At 36.5% G+C, this 15,486-nt stretch overlaps 1 protein-coding gene across 1 annotated transcript; it reads left to right on the top strand.

Annotated features, from left to right (window-relative positions):
* The first annotated feature begins 12,546 nt into the window (after positions 1-12,546).
* Positions 12,547-14,174, top strand: LOC131666810 (uncharacterized). Its single transcript, XM_058939747.1, has 2 exons — positions 12,547-12,620; positions 12,736-14,174. Exon 2 carries the CDS (start codon positions 12,935-12,937, stop codon positions 13,835-13,837), a length of 903 nt encoding a protein of 300 aa, XP_058795730.1. The 5' UTR covers positions 12,547-12,620; positions 12,736-12,934; the 3' UTR covers positions 13,838-14,174.
* The last annotated feature ends 1,312 nt before the right edge of the window (positions 14,175-15,486 follow it).

Here is a 15,486-nt window from a genome sequence, read left to right as displayed (position 1 = left end):
AGCGTTAAGAAAAACGATGCATCCGTCGATGTATAGCGCTGAATGTAAACGGTGATGGTGCACCGTCGTCGACAGCCGCAGCTGGGGACTGAATAGGCGCGCGTGCCGCGCGTCAAATCCCTAACGGCCGCTTCCAACTATAGATATAAGTGCGTAAGACAATGGTCTGATTTATTTCAAGCCGCTCTCTCTCCCTCTCTCGACGGACCACTTTTTCAAAAGCATCGTATCTTCGCTTCATTGTCATTTTAATGTGTCGTTATTTAGGGTGTTAAAGTTGAAGCTTGTTTGTTTCATGGGTCATTGATTTTGCGAATGGAACGAGTTTCGATAGCTAACGTTGTTTGTACACGAGATTATTGATGTGTTGACGCTTTTCAAGGAAGTTGTGCGCAGGCAGCGCGATATTGAAAGTTACTTAAGCAATGCAACATAGACACTCGACAAGATTACGAATTATTGTCCATTGCTAATTAATTTGATTGATTGAACAAATGTGGAGAAACAATCGCAAGCGAAGAGAAGGAAAAAAGTAAAGGAGAAAAGTAAGCCGCCGACAGTGCAAACAGAGCCGATCGCGCAGCTCGATAAACACGAATGATTCGGGTTAATGCAGTCTTATTGATGCCCGAAGTGAGCAAATACGAGAGAAAGACTGTCTGCTAGTTATACTGGGGGGTTAAAAAGCACGCAGAGCTCGCATATGCAAAGATTAAACGGGCGCGCTCGCGCGATCCTCTCGTTAGACGATGTTTGCTCGGCCTATTTATTCAAGTACACATATGCACCTGGAACAGCCGACTATTTACTCGGCAATTTATCACGGTTTATTATTACTCATTGTTGGCGCGGCGACGTCGAGGCCAATTTGAAAAACCGTGTCCGATCGCATTTGCATACTTATTCGGGCGGTGCGTTCGTTCTTTTCTTTTTCCAAGCGACCAACACGGCCAACGCAGACTGCAGTTGCTCGGTGTCTTATTTCACGGCGCTAGCTGCGACTCATCATCGCCCTCGCGATTGTAACGAGAGAGTGACGCGGACCGCTCGACTGCCGATCCCTGCGTACTTTGTACGGCGGTCTATCGTAGTTTCAGTAGTCCGAGGATTTACAAGGATGCCAGTAAGCGTTTGATCTGCGCTGGCTGATTAGGCAAAGCAAAGAACAGACGGCCAAGACTGATCGCACGACTCGCGGGTGAATCGCGGCAGAGAAAGAGAGAGAGAGAGAGAGAGAGAGAGCAGAAAGAGCAAAAGCGCGGGCAAAAAGTCGGGCATAAAATTACCAGTATAGAGGCAGAACTGCAGTTCGGTGCGCGGCAATATATCACGTCTGTCTCTGTCGTCCCCTGCGGAGCTAAGGAGAGCCAATGGAAGGAAATGGAGAGAGAGAGAGAGAGAGAGAGAGAGAGAGAGAGAGGGGTGGCTGTGGCACAATGGAACCCTTTACCAAGCCCCCTATCGGCCCAGCAGCCATACATCATCATTCATACTCTCGGCGGAGAGAAAAAATAGAGGAGTTAGGGTACCTTATATTGCGAGGGGGTATGTACTTGCAATACTTTTTTTCTCTCTCTGTGTGCTTAATGTGCGCTAGGTGCAGACTACGCCAGCGCACATGACCTTTCGGTTGTACGCTTTGATTTCCGAAATTGAAAGCAGCTTGCCGGGAAGTTTGTGAAGGAGTGCGATCGTAGCAGGCATCACTTGCATCATCTAAAACTAATTGTAAGAGCAGCCGGACAATTTTGAAAACTAACATTTGAATGAGGCATGGCCGTGGGTTTGCATCCAGTGCAGCCCAAACTCGCCAGTGTTGAAATAGTCAATCTACATACATGAATACTTGATTCCGATTCTCATTCTAATTCTATTAGCCCTTATTCAAATTAACAAGCGAATTCTTAGCGAATTCTCAACTAAGCCGTTGGGGAGTAAGCACATCTCGCAGGCTACGCGTACATATCCCTCTCCATCGATACTTTCTACTGGTTCCGCGCGTTCGCATATCGGCCACAGTCCACGCGTCATTACTCTTCGGAATGAACCAACTTGTTATTTGAATAAACTGAGCTCAGTCCTTGAGTCTTGTTATTGTTCATGCTAACAACCCAGTCAAATGTATTTTGAATCTATTATTCTAATGAAAGACTAAGCGATCGAGCACTTGTACGCGTCCATTAATCGTCTGATGCAATGACTTGGTAGGCATCGATTTGCACGGCGTACAGCTAACTAAAAGTCAACAATGACAACAATGAGAGTGCAACAATGCCCTGCAGCTCCGTGATCGACAAGGAAAAATCATCGGGAAAAGCAGCGCTGCTCGAAACGCTCAGCTCGAATAGCTCATCCATCAATCAGTCGCAGCGGTCGTTTAAAAAACTAACATCGAGACGGACGAGCGCGCGAAATGTAAAAAAGGCTGGTAATCCGCTTTTGGAAATGGACCGGCAACCCCTTTAGCGTGTCACAGCACGGCTGACTGATTGTAAAACCATGGACTTGGCCGCGATGGGGTCGCCCACGGCCCGTACACAGTGAGAAATTAAGCCGCGTAATCGACGTGTAATCCCTTGAAAACCGTGACAGAAAGGAGCCGAGCGAGGTTGTTGAATTTGGCAAGCGATTTTCGCCTGTGGAAGGAGAGTTTGTCCGAGCGAAGGGAAACGAAGGTAAACAAGCCGAGAGTTGGCGTTGCTGTCGCCATTAGCTAACAACCAAAGTTGTCCATTCGATAAACAACAAAAGAAATGTCGTCCGTCCGCAACGTTGCAGCTTACAGCTCATCGAGCAATCGGCCAGACTGACGCGAGCAGCGCAGTCTAGTCCGGATGGCCTCGTTGAAAATCCAGCCGGCAAAAAACGCGCAAATGAGAATCCAGTGAACGCTGGCGCACGCGACGCGATTGTCCGAAGGCGTCCAGCCGTAAAGACCTGCAGTGTGCAGGGCTACGGGCCGGGCAGGGAGACACGAACGTTTCTTTCGGTTTGTTTCGGGGCAGCTATAGGTGCGCCACTGTCATTCTGCGCCGGAGCAAGGATGCGCCGAAAAGGGAAAAGGGGAGGAGTCTCGGGGCAAAGTTGTTCGAGGCGAGGGTGCGAGGGCATGCCCATGCGATTTTCGTATTTTAGAAGCACGGAGCACGATGCTCGCCACTAGAGTCGAGCGGCAGGTCCATTGCGATCCTGCATTTCCGTCCGCGTTGCGGGGCACTGCCTCGAGCCGGGTGTTTGTTTGGCTTTGGCTCTGGTTTACCACGAGCAGCCAGGCAGGCAGGCAGGCAGGCAGGCAGGCAGGCCCATGGAGGAGCAACGGCGCGTGCCGGCCATTATTTTATCTGCGTACGGCGGTCCACTTGCTTCTCGAGTGGCATCTGCGTCCTCTCGAATGCGCGGCATGGCCAGGTGCAGCGAGGCGACGACGCCACGCGAAAGCCTCTCGAGCGCGACGCAGCGGCACTCGCGCAACTCGACTGCGCGTCCAGTTGTCCAGTTGAGCCCTCGCGGATCGGCCACTTTTTCTCCGGCTCGCTCCTCGCTCGAATTCCAATTGGAAGGAGATAATGATCGGTCCCCGAGAGTTGAAACGTAATACGCGAACGTTCCCGGGGGAGACGGCTCGCTAGGCGCACAAAAGCCGTGGCTCGGCCCCCTCCGCGGCCCCCCAGCCCCCCGGCCTGCTCCCGCTCGAACGAGGGAAATTAATGTACGCCGTGCGCGGCGCCGATGCTTCATGCGCGAGGTGAACGCGGCCGCCGTTATTGCAATCCAAGCAAACCTGGAGACGGCTGGTGCGCATTGCCAATGGAGCGCCGGCGAGTTGTTGCCTGGTTGCGAGCTTATCTTATTCATTGACCTTCGCCACAAACGTCGCGTTGTTGTTAACGTTGCTACAATTCTGAAGGTTAAACCTTTCCAGCGAATGAGCTTGGCTTTCAAAGTCATTTCTGTTCTCGTTATCTTCAAAGCACCTGAAGAATGTATACGTAACTTATAAATCTGGACTAATTTTCGTAACGTCGTGGTTGAGCCTACCCACACCGACAAAAGTTATAATAACATTTATTATCTATTTTATAAAAATTACTATACAATATAGTAACGGCAGGATTTCATGGATATTTCACAATATATAAAAATAAATAACAAGAAAATGTACTATTTGATTTATTAGTAATTACTACAACAAAATAGTACCCTTGTTATAGTTACACTTGTTATTCAACATTTTTTAGAATTTGAAATAACAAAATTTACTTTTATTTATCGGATATGACTAACTAAAATAATAAAAATTACTCCTTCATTGAACCGCTATCTGGATGTAACAATTTTTTCTACATTATAGTAAAAAATATGAAAATCTAGGTTACGCGTGGAATTGAAAGAGTATGTGTTTTTCGGCTGTTAAAACGCACGACAGTGCCACTGAAAGTAAGTGTATATTTTTAGTTTTTTCTTAGATTCATGATTATTTTTGTATGATGTGTTATCGCTCATTTTATTTTTATTACATCAAGGCTTGGGTTATTATTTTCTAATCTAATCGTAACCTATCCTCCTTTTATTAAATTATTCCTATTGCATTTTTTTTTGCTATAGCCTTTAATCATGGAAAATAATGTTGAAATAGAATATTCTAATAAATTATTATATAACGGTACTGTAATAAAAATAAAAAAATTGTTAAGCACAAAAAAATTTACTAACCGAAATAGTAATTTTTTTAAGAGTATTTAAATTTAATGCGGCATAAAATTCACTATCTCAAATAGTAATTCTTATACATATAGTATATAATAATAATAGTAAATTTAATACATAATATAATTTACTATTTTTATAGTAAAATTTTCTGTGCATTAAAATTTATTTTTTCCTATACACCGTAAATGTCTTGCCATTCCTATTTTATATTGTAATTTTTACTATATCCATAGAAAATTTTATTATAACATTTTGTTCAGTGCAGATGATCCTTTTCATTATTCATTCACGTGTCTGATAACTTGAGCCACGCTATGCAATTTTCCATGTTTTATTATGTATTCCTCTATTTCCATCTCTGCACAGTGACAAACGCCATGGAACCGCCGCGCCACAATGGTAGCCAGCGTGGCTTTTATTGACATACTTCGTGGTATTCAATCGGTGAAACGCATTTTTCATTTCAATCTCCTTCGAAAATTATATGGAGACGAAAATAACTATAACTAATACATTTTGCCAAAAAAAAACACGAAAATGATTTTTTAAATATGTTGTATTTTTTGATAAGTGAAGTGAAGCGACGCGAAGGGAATAACCAAGCAAAGGGCAGTACTATTGATTTTCGCGGTAATCCCTGCATCGGTATTATTATTGCATATGATCTTTAATTAAACTATTACGACGAATTACGCGAAAATTCTAATTTTCAGAAAGCACGCTATTAACGGTCTGCGTCGCACTCGTTGCCTCTTAGTTCAATCGTACAATAACAAAATGTCTACTTGTCTGTATGTCTACTTTAATTGCTGTGGACGTAATAGTTAATTTTAAAAACTAGCTCATTTGGCAGTTGTCGTCTCTCAGTCACAGTAATTTAGACGAAGCTATTGTTCGGTCGTGGTCATTAACGTTAAAATTATTGATCGTAAGTTGGAACCTTTCTCTTTAAATTCATTTGGAATTTTAGGATCACGTATTCTACCGACTGTAAATATAAAAGACAAAAACATTAAAAATTATTTTTGTTAAGTGATTCGTTTTACCCGGTCTTTTTTTGTCCGATCAAGATCAATCGCATTAAAACAAATTATGAATGTAATGTTCATTCATTACATATACAAATAAGTTTAAATAAGAGTACTTTACAGTCAATTTTCTTTAACGCATCCGTGTCAGCTGGGCTTTTCTTATTTCTTAAAGAATTTTACAATGAATTACGTTATTTGTGGGGTTTACGAGAAAAGACTTAACATTACTTTGAGAGAGTTAATGAGATGCTTTCGTTGATCGTTATAGATTATACATTACCGGATTGCGTGTTTTAAATTTTCGTTTCCAGCAGTGCAATTGCAAGTCGGGTTGTTTACATAATTTTTTCGGTGTAGCGCTAAATCTGAATTCTCTATTCCGCTAAATTGTAATGATAGGCCTAGCATCTATTAATAGTGACAATAAACTCTCTGCTGAGTTTTTCTTTCGCGAACTGTCATTTTATTTTTATTGCCGGTTTCCTTGCTGCTGTCTACAGCTATTCTGTCAGACTCCGATTTAGTTTCATAATTAAAAGATTCATATAGATCAGAGTAAGGAATATAGTTCGTATCGATGGGTAAATGCAGTGTCGCCTCTTTAGCAGCTTCGTCAGTTTTTTCGTTACTTTCAATACCAATGTGCGAACGGAATTATAGAACCAGAATGAGGATTAACAATGTGATTATACTTATTTTTAATTTGGAGAATATAGGAATGAAGGTTTAGAGAGTCTGACATAATATGAATCTCGCTATTTTTTATATCGCTTACTAGGTCGAGAGCTTCGAATAGGGAAATACTTTAAATGCAAATGCAGAGTTAATACTTTTTTTAATGCAAATGTTTAGTTCTGGGTAGACGACAGCATATATAACAGCTGGCTTGGGTTCGGGTTGTGTGCTACTTTACTGCCATCGGTGTATATGGCCAATACGTTGCTCTTTACAATATGATCCTTTAAAAATGCATTTGGCTTTCGATTGACTTGTAGCTTTCTTCCTAACTCGGCATTGAAGGGCATCGTCGTGGTGATTATGAGAATTATTGATCTGAAGAAATGAATGCCAATGCTGATTAAATATTTTCTCGCAAAAGGTTTAGTTTTTCTCTCGCATAGTTTGATAAAGTTATTGATACCGAGTGCTGTGACGAGTAATTATTTGATAAGGCTTTGACGATAAGGCACTTACATAGGTAACTAGCCGCTGTTTCATTTGATTGAGTTTCGTCTCGGCAATTATGACATTATTTGGAGTGCTATTACAGTAGCCCATTGCAAGCCTTATCGCTTTTCATTGAATTCTTTCTATTTTAACAACTAATTTCTTTGAGGATGGAAGAAAAATGAACAAGCCATATTCTAGAATTGATTTCACAAGGCTTTTATAAAGTGATCAGCGTCAGTGGGTCTGATCCCCACCATATACCGCATAAAAATTTAACGATAATAAGTGCTTTCGAACATTTATTTAGTGTCGAATTAATATGATTTCCAAACGTCATTCTGTAGTCAAGGGTAATGCCTAAGGATTGAGCCGAATCTAAAGACTTAATAGAACAGATATTGATTGTAATTTCAGCTTTGAAATCAATTTGGAGATTTCGACTAGAACTTTGAAGAAATGTTTTGGCCCAACAATTTTTTAATATTTTGCTAGTGTTCCAAAAGTAAGAGGGATTTGAATGAATGATTAGACTGGCCACGAATTCTTTGAAGCGATCTTTCTTTTTTAATTTGATTGTTTTGCGAAAGAGTGCTGCATGCTTCTTAAACTCAATGAAATCAGCTAGATTTTTCGAAAATTGAACACTTTTTATATTTGTATCACCGAAGTCTTTTTAGACGAGCGCATTTAATATCAGACCATGTAACGGGGTTTCTGCAAGCTTTTTTATTTTTTTAATGACTTTTTACGAGGTGTGCTACTGTGAATTGCTTCAGAGATTAACTCTATAAATTTAGTATATTTATTGCTTGCGCTTAGTTGTTCGTATTCATGTGGAAGAAAAGCGGAAAAGTTATTTTTTATGTGCTTTTTAAACTCTAACCAATTTGTTTGAGCGCTACTTAATTTAAAGGATTTTTTGTCATGGAATTGTTTTTCAGAGCTAATGTATATAGAGATAGGGTAATGGTCTGATCCTCTGATGGGGTAAGTCTCATCTTTCGCTCGGCAATTTATTTTGTCAGCGATATGTGCAGAGGAAAGATTGGATAGGTCGAGATTGGAAGAAAAATTGCTATGAATGTCGATGTAAGTTATCGAATCAGTGTTGTAAAGAAACAAATTATGTGAATCAATTTCGTTATGCAGTCTTTCGCCAATCGTATTGCTTGAGACACAGTTCCAAGTGATATTATGTGCGTTGAAATCGCCAAGAAATAAGCAGTCTTCGCGATTGTTTAAGTTATCGATTATGTGTAGCCATTGCTGTTGAGTGAGAGTGAGACCAGGAGGTCTGTAACATGCGCGATAATATCAAAAGGAAGGAGGAGGGCTTACATTGTTTATGTGAATCCCGCATATTTTAACGTGTTTTGTATTTACGACAATACCTGAGATTTCGGTGTACGCAAGATTGTTACGAATCATAAATAGAATACCTTCTCCTCTTAATCTGATCCTGTTTTTCCTAAATTTCAAAAAGCCAGGAAAGTAGATCTCAAGCCGTCTCTTCATGAAGCTTCTTAGGTTCCAGTGCAGAATTTTCAAATTAACTGCAGAAATAGAAGTAGTGACTGTTTGTATATTATCCATTTTGCTTATAGTTTCTCCTACGTCATCAAGTCTTCGTCCGAAGTAGTGGTTTTCGTAGGTTTATTGAGGCGTTTGATCAATCTGTTGAATCTCGATCTTATATTTTTGTGTGTCAAAAGATCATGCACGTCTTTCAAATTTGAGATTTATTTAGATTAATTTTAGAGCTTCCATACGTCACTAGTAGAAAATTCTTCAGCGCGTTTAGATTCAATGGATAAATATCATTATTTACATCGAATAGTTTCTTGAATAATTGTAGTTTGCGAGAGATATCTTTTATACTAGTGGTGCGGGAGGGCTTAATTTTTTTGTTGGGGAGACCTTTTTTCTATTACTAATATTTGGTTTTTTTTTTGTTTTTTGTCTACAGAGTCTGCGGCAGACAATTGGGTGCTTGAGGCAGGGCGTTTAGTTTTGGCTGCAGGTGTTGTAGATAAGACAAATTCATTATTCAGGGCAGATTTATTTGGCAAAAGTAGCTCTACAGGCGAGTCGACTCGCTTATAGAGCCTCTATCGGTCTGGAAGTTTGTTGATGTCGTTGGAGTCGATGTATGTTAGCCTTCTAGAGCTTAAAACACGATTCTAGCCGTTTTTAGATGTCTTTAGAGTTGTGATTAGAAAAAGTCTTTTCATATTCAGTTGTTCCAGATGTATTCGTACTCCAAGAGTTTCTCGTCTCGTGTACCTTTCCACCCTCGCTTCGCTTGGGCGTAAACGCCATACGAGACAACAATCTACTTTTCCGCACTTGTATCGTAATGTACAATTTTATTCAATTTTATTCGATTTACGTTATATCTCTTCGAACCACATTTTAAGGCAAATTTTGGTATCACTGAGAGTTATAAAATTATTAATTTGTACAATAATTTCAAAATATAACTCATATTCTTAAAGCAATGTATTAATAACATATTTCCAGTCTTGCAAATTATTATCCATATGAATAATTTTTAATAAAATTCCATATCATAACTCGTATGAACCGCAATCTTTTTAAAATATTCGAAAGAATTATTTTTTATTACTTTTAATTTTGCTACTGATATTTTTAGGCATTATTTTCAATAAATTTATTGAAAACTAAAATAATAATAATCTATTCGAAATTCTAAAATGATTTCCCGTCATAATAAAAATGAATAACTTTTAATCATATTTAATATTACAAGTTCGATGCAATTTTTTTACGCATTTAATATAGTAAATAGTGCGTAGATTTTTACATATCATTAATTAATATTCAATTTTTTAAGTTTTACTAATATAATCTTTTTAACATGTTTGAGTGAATTTTTCGTAATTTTGTCTGATATTGCATGTGATAACATGCGATCATGCGCTCAATCGTTGTGTAAAGAAATAAAAACGTGTTATGATTTATTGATTACAATTGATACTTAAAGATATGCATATATATGTCGGATGTAAAAAAAATTGAAATTGGTTAATTTGTGGCTAACCGATCAAATGACATGTGAAATGAAACACGTGGCGTTGTGATGTCGATTGACTACTTTGTGGCTAGTTGACCAATGTAATGTACGTAATGAATTTATAGTTTTTTAGTCACTGTGGACTTGATTAACTATTTTGTGGCTAGTCAACCAATGATACGTATGAGTGTTTGTGTTACCTGAGTAACAGGAGGGTTTTTCTCGCGGCGATTGTTAAAATATCACGACTCAAACAAAGAGAAATGATTGGAAGAGTATTTTAGAAACTAGAATAGATACGCGTCTATTAAATACTATTTTAATTGAAACTAATTAAGCTTAACTATACTACATTGACAAATTAAATAAGTTAATGAAATTTTGTTTAACGAATGTAAAATTCAAAACGTGCGATTAGTTCGGACGAATGATTTATACTGCTTGACCTCCACAACTAACCGATAACGCACTGTCACCCGAAACGTATACTCTCCTCTACTCTCCTTAAGTAAGAATGAAAGAAAGAAAGTCATATAGTTAGATCGTAGTTAGGCATGCTGAGTAATTATATCGATAAAGGAGAAGAGAAAAGAGAGAGAAAGAAATAGTACGTGGCCATACTAGAAGAGAGGAGAAAGCGCGACTACGTTGCAACCTTATATATATATAGGACCCTTTACTATATATAGGAAATACTTTCGTCTTTCGACGAAACAATTCCAATATATTTTTTCTTTTTTTATTGAAAAGAATGTTGGTAAACATGAATAACAATATTTAAAAGAATTAAATAAGATGCACTCAACGTGTTAAAAAGACTGTATGATAATAAAACTTATAAAATTAAATGTGAATTAATTATACTAAAAATTAGTCTAAAAACGTACATACTATTTGCAGTATTAAATATGATTAAAATTAATTCATTTTTATTATTGCAGGAAATCATTTAAATTGAAGTTTGCTGTCTAAATAGATGGATCATATTCATATTTCTTTAATTAGGATTTTTTGAGTTTTGGCTCATAAGCAAACTCTAACCAATGTCTATAGTAATGAGAAAAAATACATGAAAATCTTTTTAGTTTTTATTATTTGTCATGTCTCTTAATAAATTTATACACTTTTTGGCAATGTATTATATTATTAAAAAACAAAATCATTCGTTTATTACTTACCTCTGCAAACATTAACCTTCTTAGCATCTAATTAGGTTTTTTCATCATCTAACTTAAAGCCAGTCTGGTTATATGTACGTTTATTTTTTAAAGGATAGCTTGATTAACGGTTTCACATCCATAGTGCTAACGCATTGCAAGGGTGTAGTAATTTTATTTGCAATTGTTAGATTAGATAATATATCCTAGAAAACTATATTTTATTGATAAAATTATTTTGTATATTTTTATTTAAGCAAAAATAGAAATTAGCATAACTTAAATGAAAATTTTTCAAATTAGATAAGCTTAGATTCAAATAGAAACATGTACACTACACAAGCTAATCATATAGCATTTATTTCGGTTTCGCAACATCGGCCATGAATTCTGTTGTATATAAACCGTGGAATCACATGAAAACTGATCAGATGACTATCTTTCAGCCTACTATCAGATCACGAATAAACAAGCTTCTCTTTGCCACTTTGTCAGAGGTGTTAATTATGCGCACTTGTACGCTGCACAATATATTGTGCACAGATCTGTCCGTTACAATGATAATGTCAACATTGTCAGTGGAGTAACTAATCAATGTTAATTAGTTTTATATCCGAATTACGTTCCAATACTCGACAATGTTTTATTCAAACATTGTTATTTGAATGAAAATATGTAATAAAATTAATAAAACAATATCAAATATTTAGTTAAGAAACAAATTATTCTATTACCGCAATTGATATTACTATTTTAAGATTGTAATATTCTGTGAAGTTATGACATATAATTCATTAAAACAACTTATTTATTGCATTGCATAACCATATTTATATAAATACTTTTACGTGCACAGTAAAGTGCTGATTTATTTGTTTATATAAATTTATATTTTTTTATTTTTGCGCATTGAAGATTCCTATAACTATGTAGCCTTTCCGTAGATTAAGTTGTTATATGAAAATAATGAATAAAATCTATTTTTCAATTTAATCATCATATTTAACTCTCGCAAAATGTAATCGTGTGAAGTTAGCCAAGGCATTGATAAAGCATTGACTAAGATATCAATGTGCCCGGCAGTGATGAGAATCTGATGACGCTACAAAAAATGTAATTGTCACGAAGTCGTATCACATCTATATCGTTTATACAGCTATGACCAAGATGCTATGGGAATGCCGGCTGTGAATCTTAATCACAGTTATATAAACAATATAGATACAGTACAACTTGATGAAAATAAAATTTTATGAATGTGGCGATCAAACTAAGCTAAACCAATAAAAGATAATGAATCTTAGTTCTAGCCGTTGTCCACACAAGTGTTTGACGCCACTGTTACGGTCATTAACAAATTCACATTACAGCTGGCTATAAATCAGCTGATTCGTAATCTAAAATGTGCATTAAGTATATGGTTTAAAATACACCACACCCAGAACAAGCCACCATTTCAATACTTGACGTTACTTTGTTTACTGGCTTTCTAAATTGTAAATTCAATATATTTTCTTTGTAAGTAGCTCAAGATCATGCCATCGATCACTAAGAGCGATATACAAACAATTATTGGTCGTTGTGTTAAAAGTGATAATACAAAAATCCTTCGATATCATTTTGAATCTTTTAGTGCAAACAGATGTGGAATATTGGGAGATTATTCTTTACTCAGTATCGAAATTGAAGATCAACAAATTAAAAACGTAAATGGTGTGAGAATATACAAATTCTTTGTGAAATCACTTGCAGATATAGACAAATTGCCGAGATATTTAGATATCGATATATTTCAAGAAGAAATTAATTTTTTCAATCAAATTCAACCATTAATGATCCAAGATTATGATGGCGAAAAATGGTCTCCTACTTGCTATTTAGCAAAAAATGACATCCTTGTTTTGGAAGATTTACGCGAACAAGGTTTTACATTGCGATCCCAAGAAACGATGGATATAAATAGCTTGAAATCAGCAGCAGCAACGTTGGCGCGTTTTCATGCGTGTTCCGTCCTGGCGGAAAGAAGATTAGGAAAACCTTTAAATGAAGCATTTCCAACATTCTTTTCAGAAAAAATATGCAATAATACCAATAAATTTGGACAAGTCGCGAAAGTTGGCTATGAAACCCAAATTTTAATGGCGAAAAAGTTCAATCTTGATACAACTTTTATAGTTCCTAATATTTATGATTATGTGTCCGAAATGGTAAGGCCACAAAAAGGAGAATTAAACGTCGTTTGTCATAGTGATCTTTATAAATATAATATAATGTTTAATGGTAATAATGCTGCTCTGATATTAGATTATCAGCTTTTGCGTTATGCCAGTCCAGTTATCGATTTAAGTTTACTTTTACATTTAAATACGACACCCGAGTTTCGAAAAACATCAAGCATCAATATAATGAAACATTATTACTCGGTTTTTAACGATACGTTGCAACGAAGTAAACTACAAATTAACATTCCTCCTTACGAAAACATGATCCAAATGTACCATAAATGTAAAATAGTAGGAATGGCAACGTCCGTCGATTATTTAGCTTCTTTATACTTAAGTCCTAAACTTCGTTTCAAGATTTGGAATGAAGAAAAAGTTCTAGAACGTTTTCTGATTCATAGCAGAATTGATATTCTTGGTCCTGAACTTGAAACAAATATTGATTACGCGAGAAAAATGAAAAATATTCTGTGTGAATATTTGGATGAAGCCAAGCGAGTATTGAAATTATAACTCAAATTATAACCAATTATGATCAAATGTTTCTTTAAATATCTTAAAAATACGTATTATGTTTTTCGCTTAATTTTTTCATGAAGAAATCTTTTGTAGAAGAGATTAACTTTGACAAAGAAACTTTAAGTACTGATGCTGATAGATTATGCGGTATTACATGATCGTGGAATGTTATTGTTCAAGAAAAAATATTTTTATATTAGATTTGCGTACTGAAGGTTTTGCTATACACAACAAACAGACAATGAATGAGAGGTTATTAAAATGATTAAAATCTGCAATTTGTACAATCTATATGTCATCGTAATTTATGCATATTATGTAAAAGATGTAATAAAATATACGAACGAATTATTTCACAGCACTTTAATTGTCCAATTATTTTTAGCTTGGAAAACTTAAAAAAAAATTAAATAAATTTAATAATCTTAATTGTATACTTAGAGTAGTCAATTCTTTCGCATCTTATAGTACCATTTCTAAACTTGAGTATCTTGAAAATGTTCTTATAAGATGATAAATTATGCAAGAACTTATTTTTTGATGAACTCTGGAACAAAATTGTTATGTTAATAATTCTATTATTGTATATATTTACAATGTAGAAACTTGATTATTTGACTGTTGCAAGCATAAAATCCATTTTTGAACCCGAGATAAAAGTGAAATCCAATAAAAAAGAGAAGGAGAGAAGTAACACCCTTGCACATCATTAAAAGCGGAGTAACAGAAAACCATCGGTTACACCCTCGTCCCCCGACGTCCAGGAAAGAGAAGTCGCAACACCGAACGCCATCAACGGACGCATAATAGGTAATGGCTCTGCTAAGCAGGAACTAATGCGGGAGATTAAGATCAGCACCAATACATTGTCGGGCGCGTCAATGTCGCACGGCGTTAGCTAAGCTTCAATGACCTCACCTGCAGGACGATAATCTAATCGTAGTCTCGCAGGACCCAGCCTTTTTTTTTCAGTGAATAGCTCCCGTTAACTCTTTCTTTTTGTATAGGTCACGTTTACTATCACGTTCGATATCTTTCATTGTCCATCCCGTGGTGATGAGTTCTGATACGGACGCTATGAGCGATTGATTGCTTTTATCTAGTTTTTATCTAGTGCGAATAATGTTTTTATTTAATTTTTCATTTTTGCTGATGTCCAAAGGCGACATTTATCATTACAATTAATGGACGCTACAAAAAATACGACGCTTCAACAATTTTTTAAAAAGATTCTTTATATTTTTACAGGTAGAAATGTATAGTTGGTTATAATATCGAAACTCATCACAGTAGTTTAGAATAATGTGAACTTACTAAGTGATTTTTACACGAGCACTGAACAATCATTTGTCTTTATATAAAAAATGTACATGGATTTAATAGATTTTCTACGTATAAGACGTCAGCTCAAAAGAGCTTATCAATGAAATGTTAATAAAATGTTGTCGAAGATGTTTTTAATATTTACGCCTGAAAAGATGAAGCTTTAAGATGAAACCGCTTGGCCAAAACTACATCAATCGGATCAATGCACGGAACACTGCGTTTGTCGGCATAAATAATTCAATGGCCGTAGGTTCTTATCTGCATGAAAAGCGGCCACTTTACAGCAAAGTAAAGATGCACTCGAGAGAATACATTAA

Source organism: Phymastichus coffea, unplaced genomic scaffold (assembly GCF_024137745.1).
Source record: "Phymastichus coffea isolate CEN01 unplaced genomic scaffold, Cenicafe_Pcof_1.1 PCOF00061, whole genome shotgun sequence".
NCBI lineage: Eukaryota > Metazoa > Arthropoda > Insecta > Hymenoptera > Eulophidae > Phymastichus > Phymastichus coffea.
This window is presented reverse-complemented; position numbering and strand designations above follow the sequence as displayed.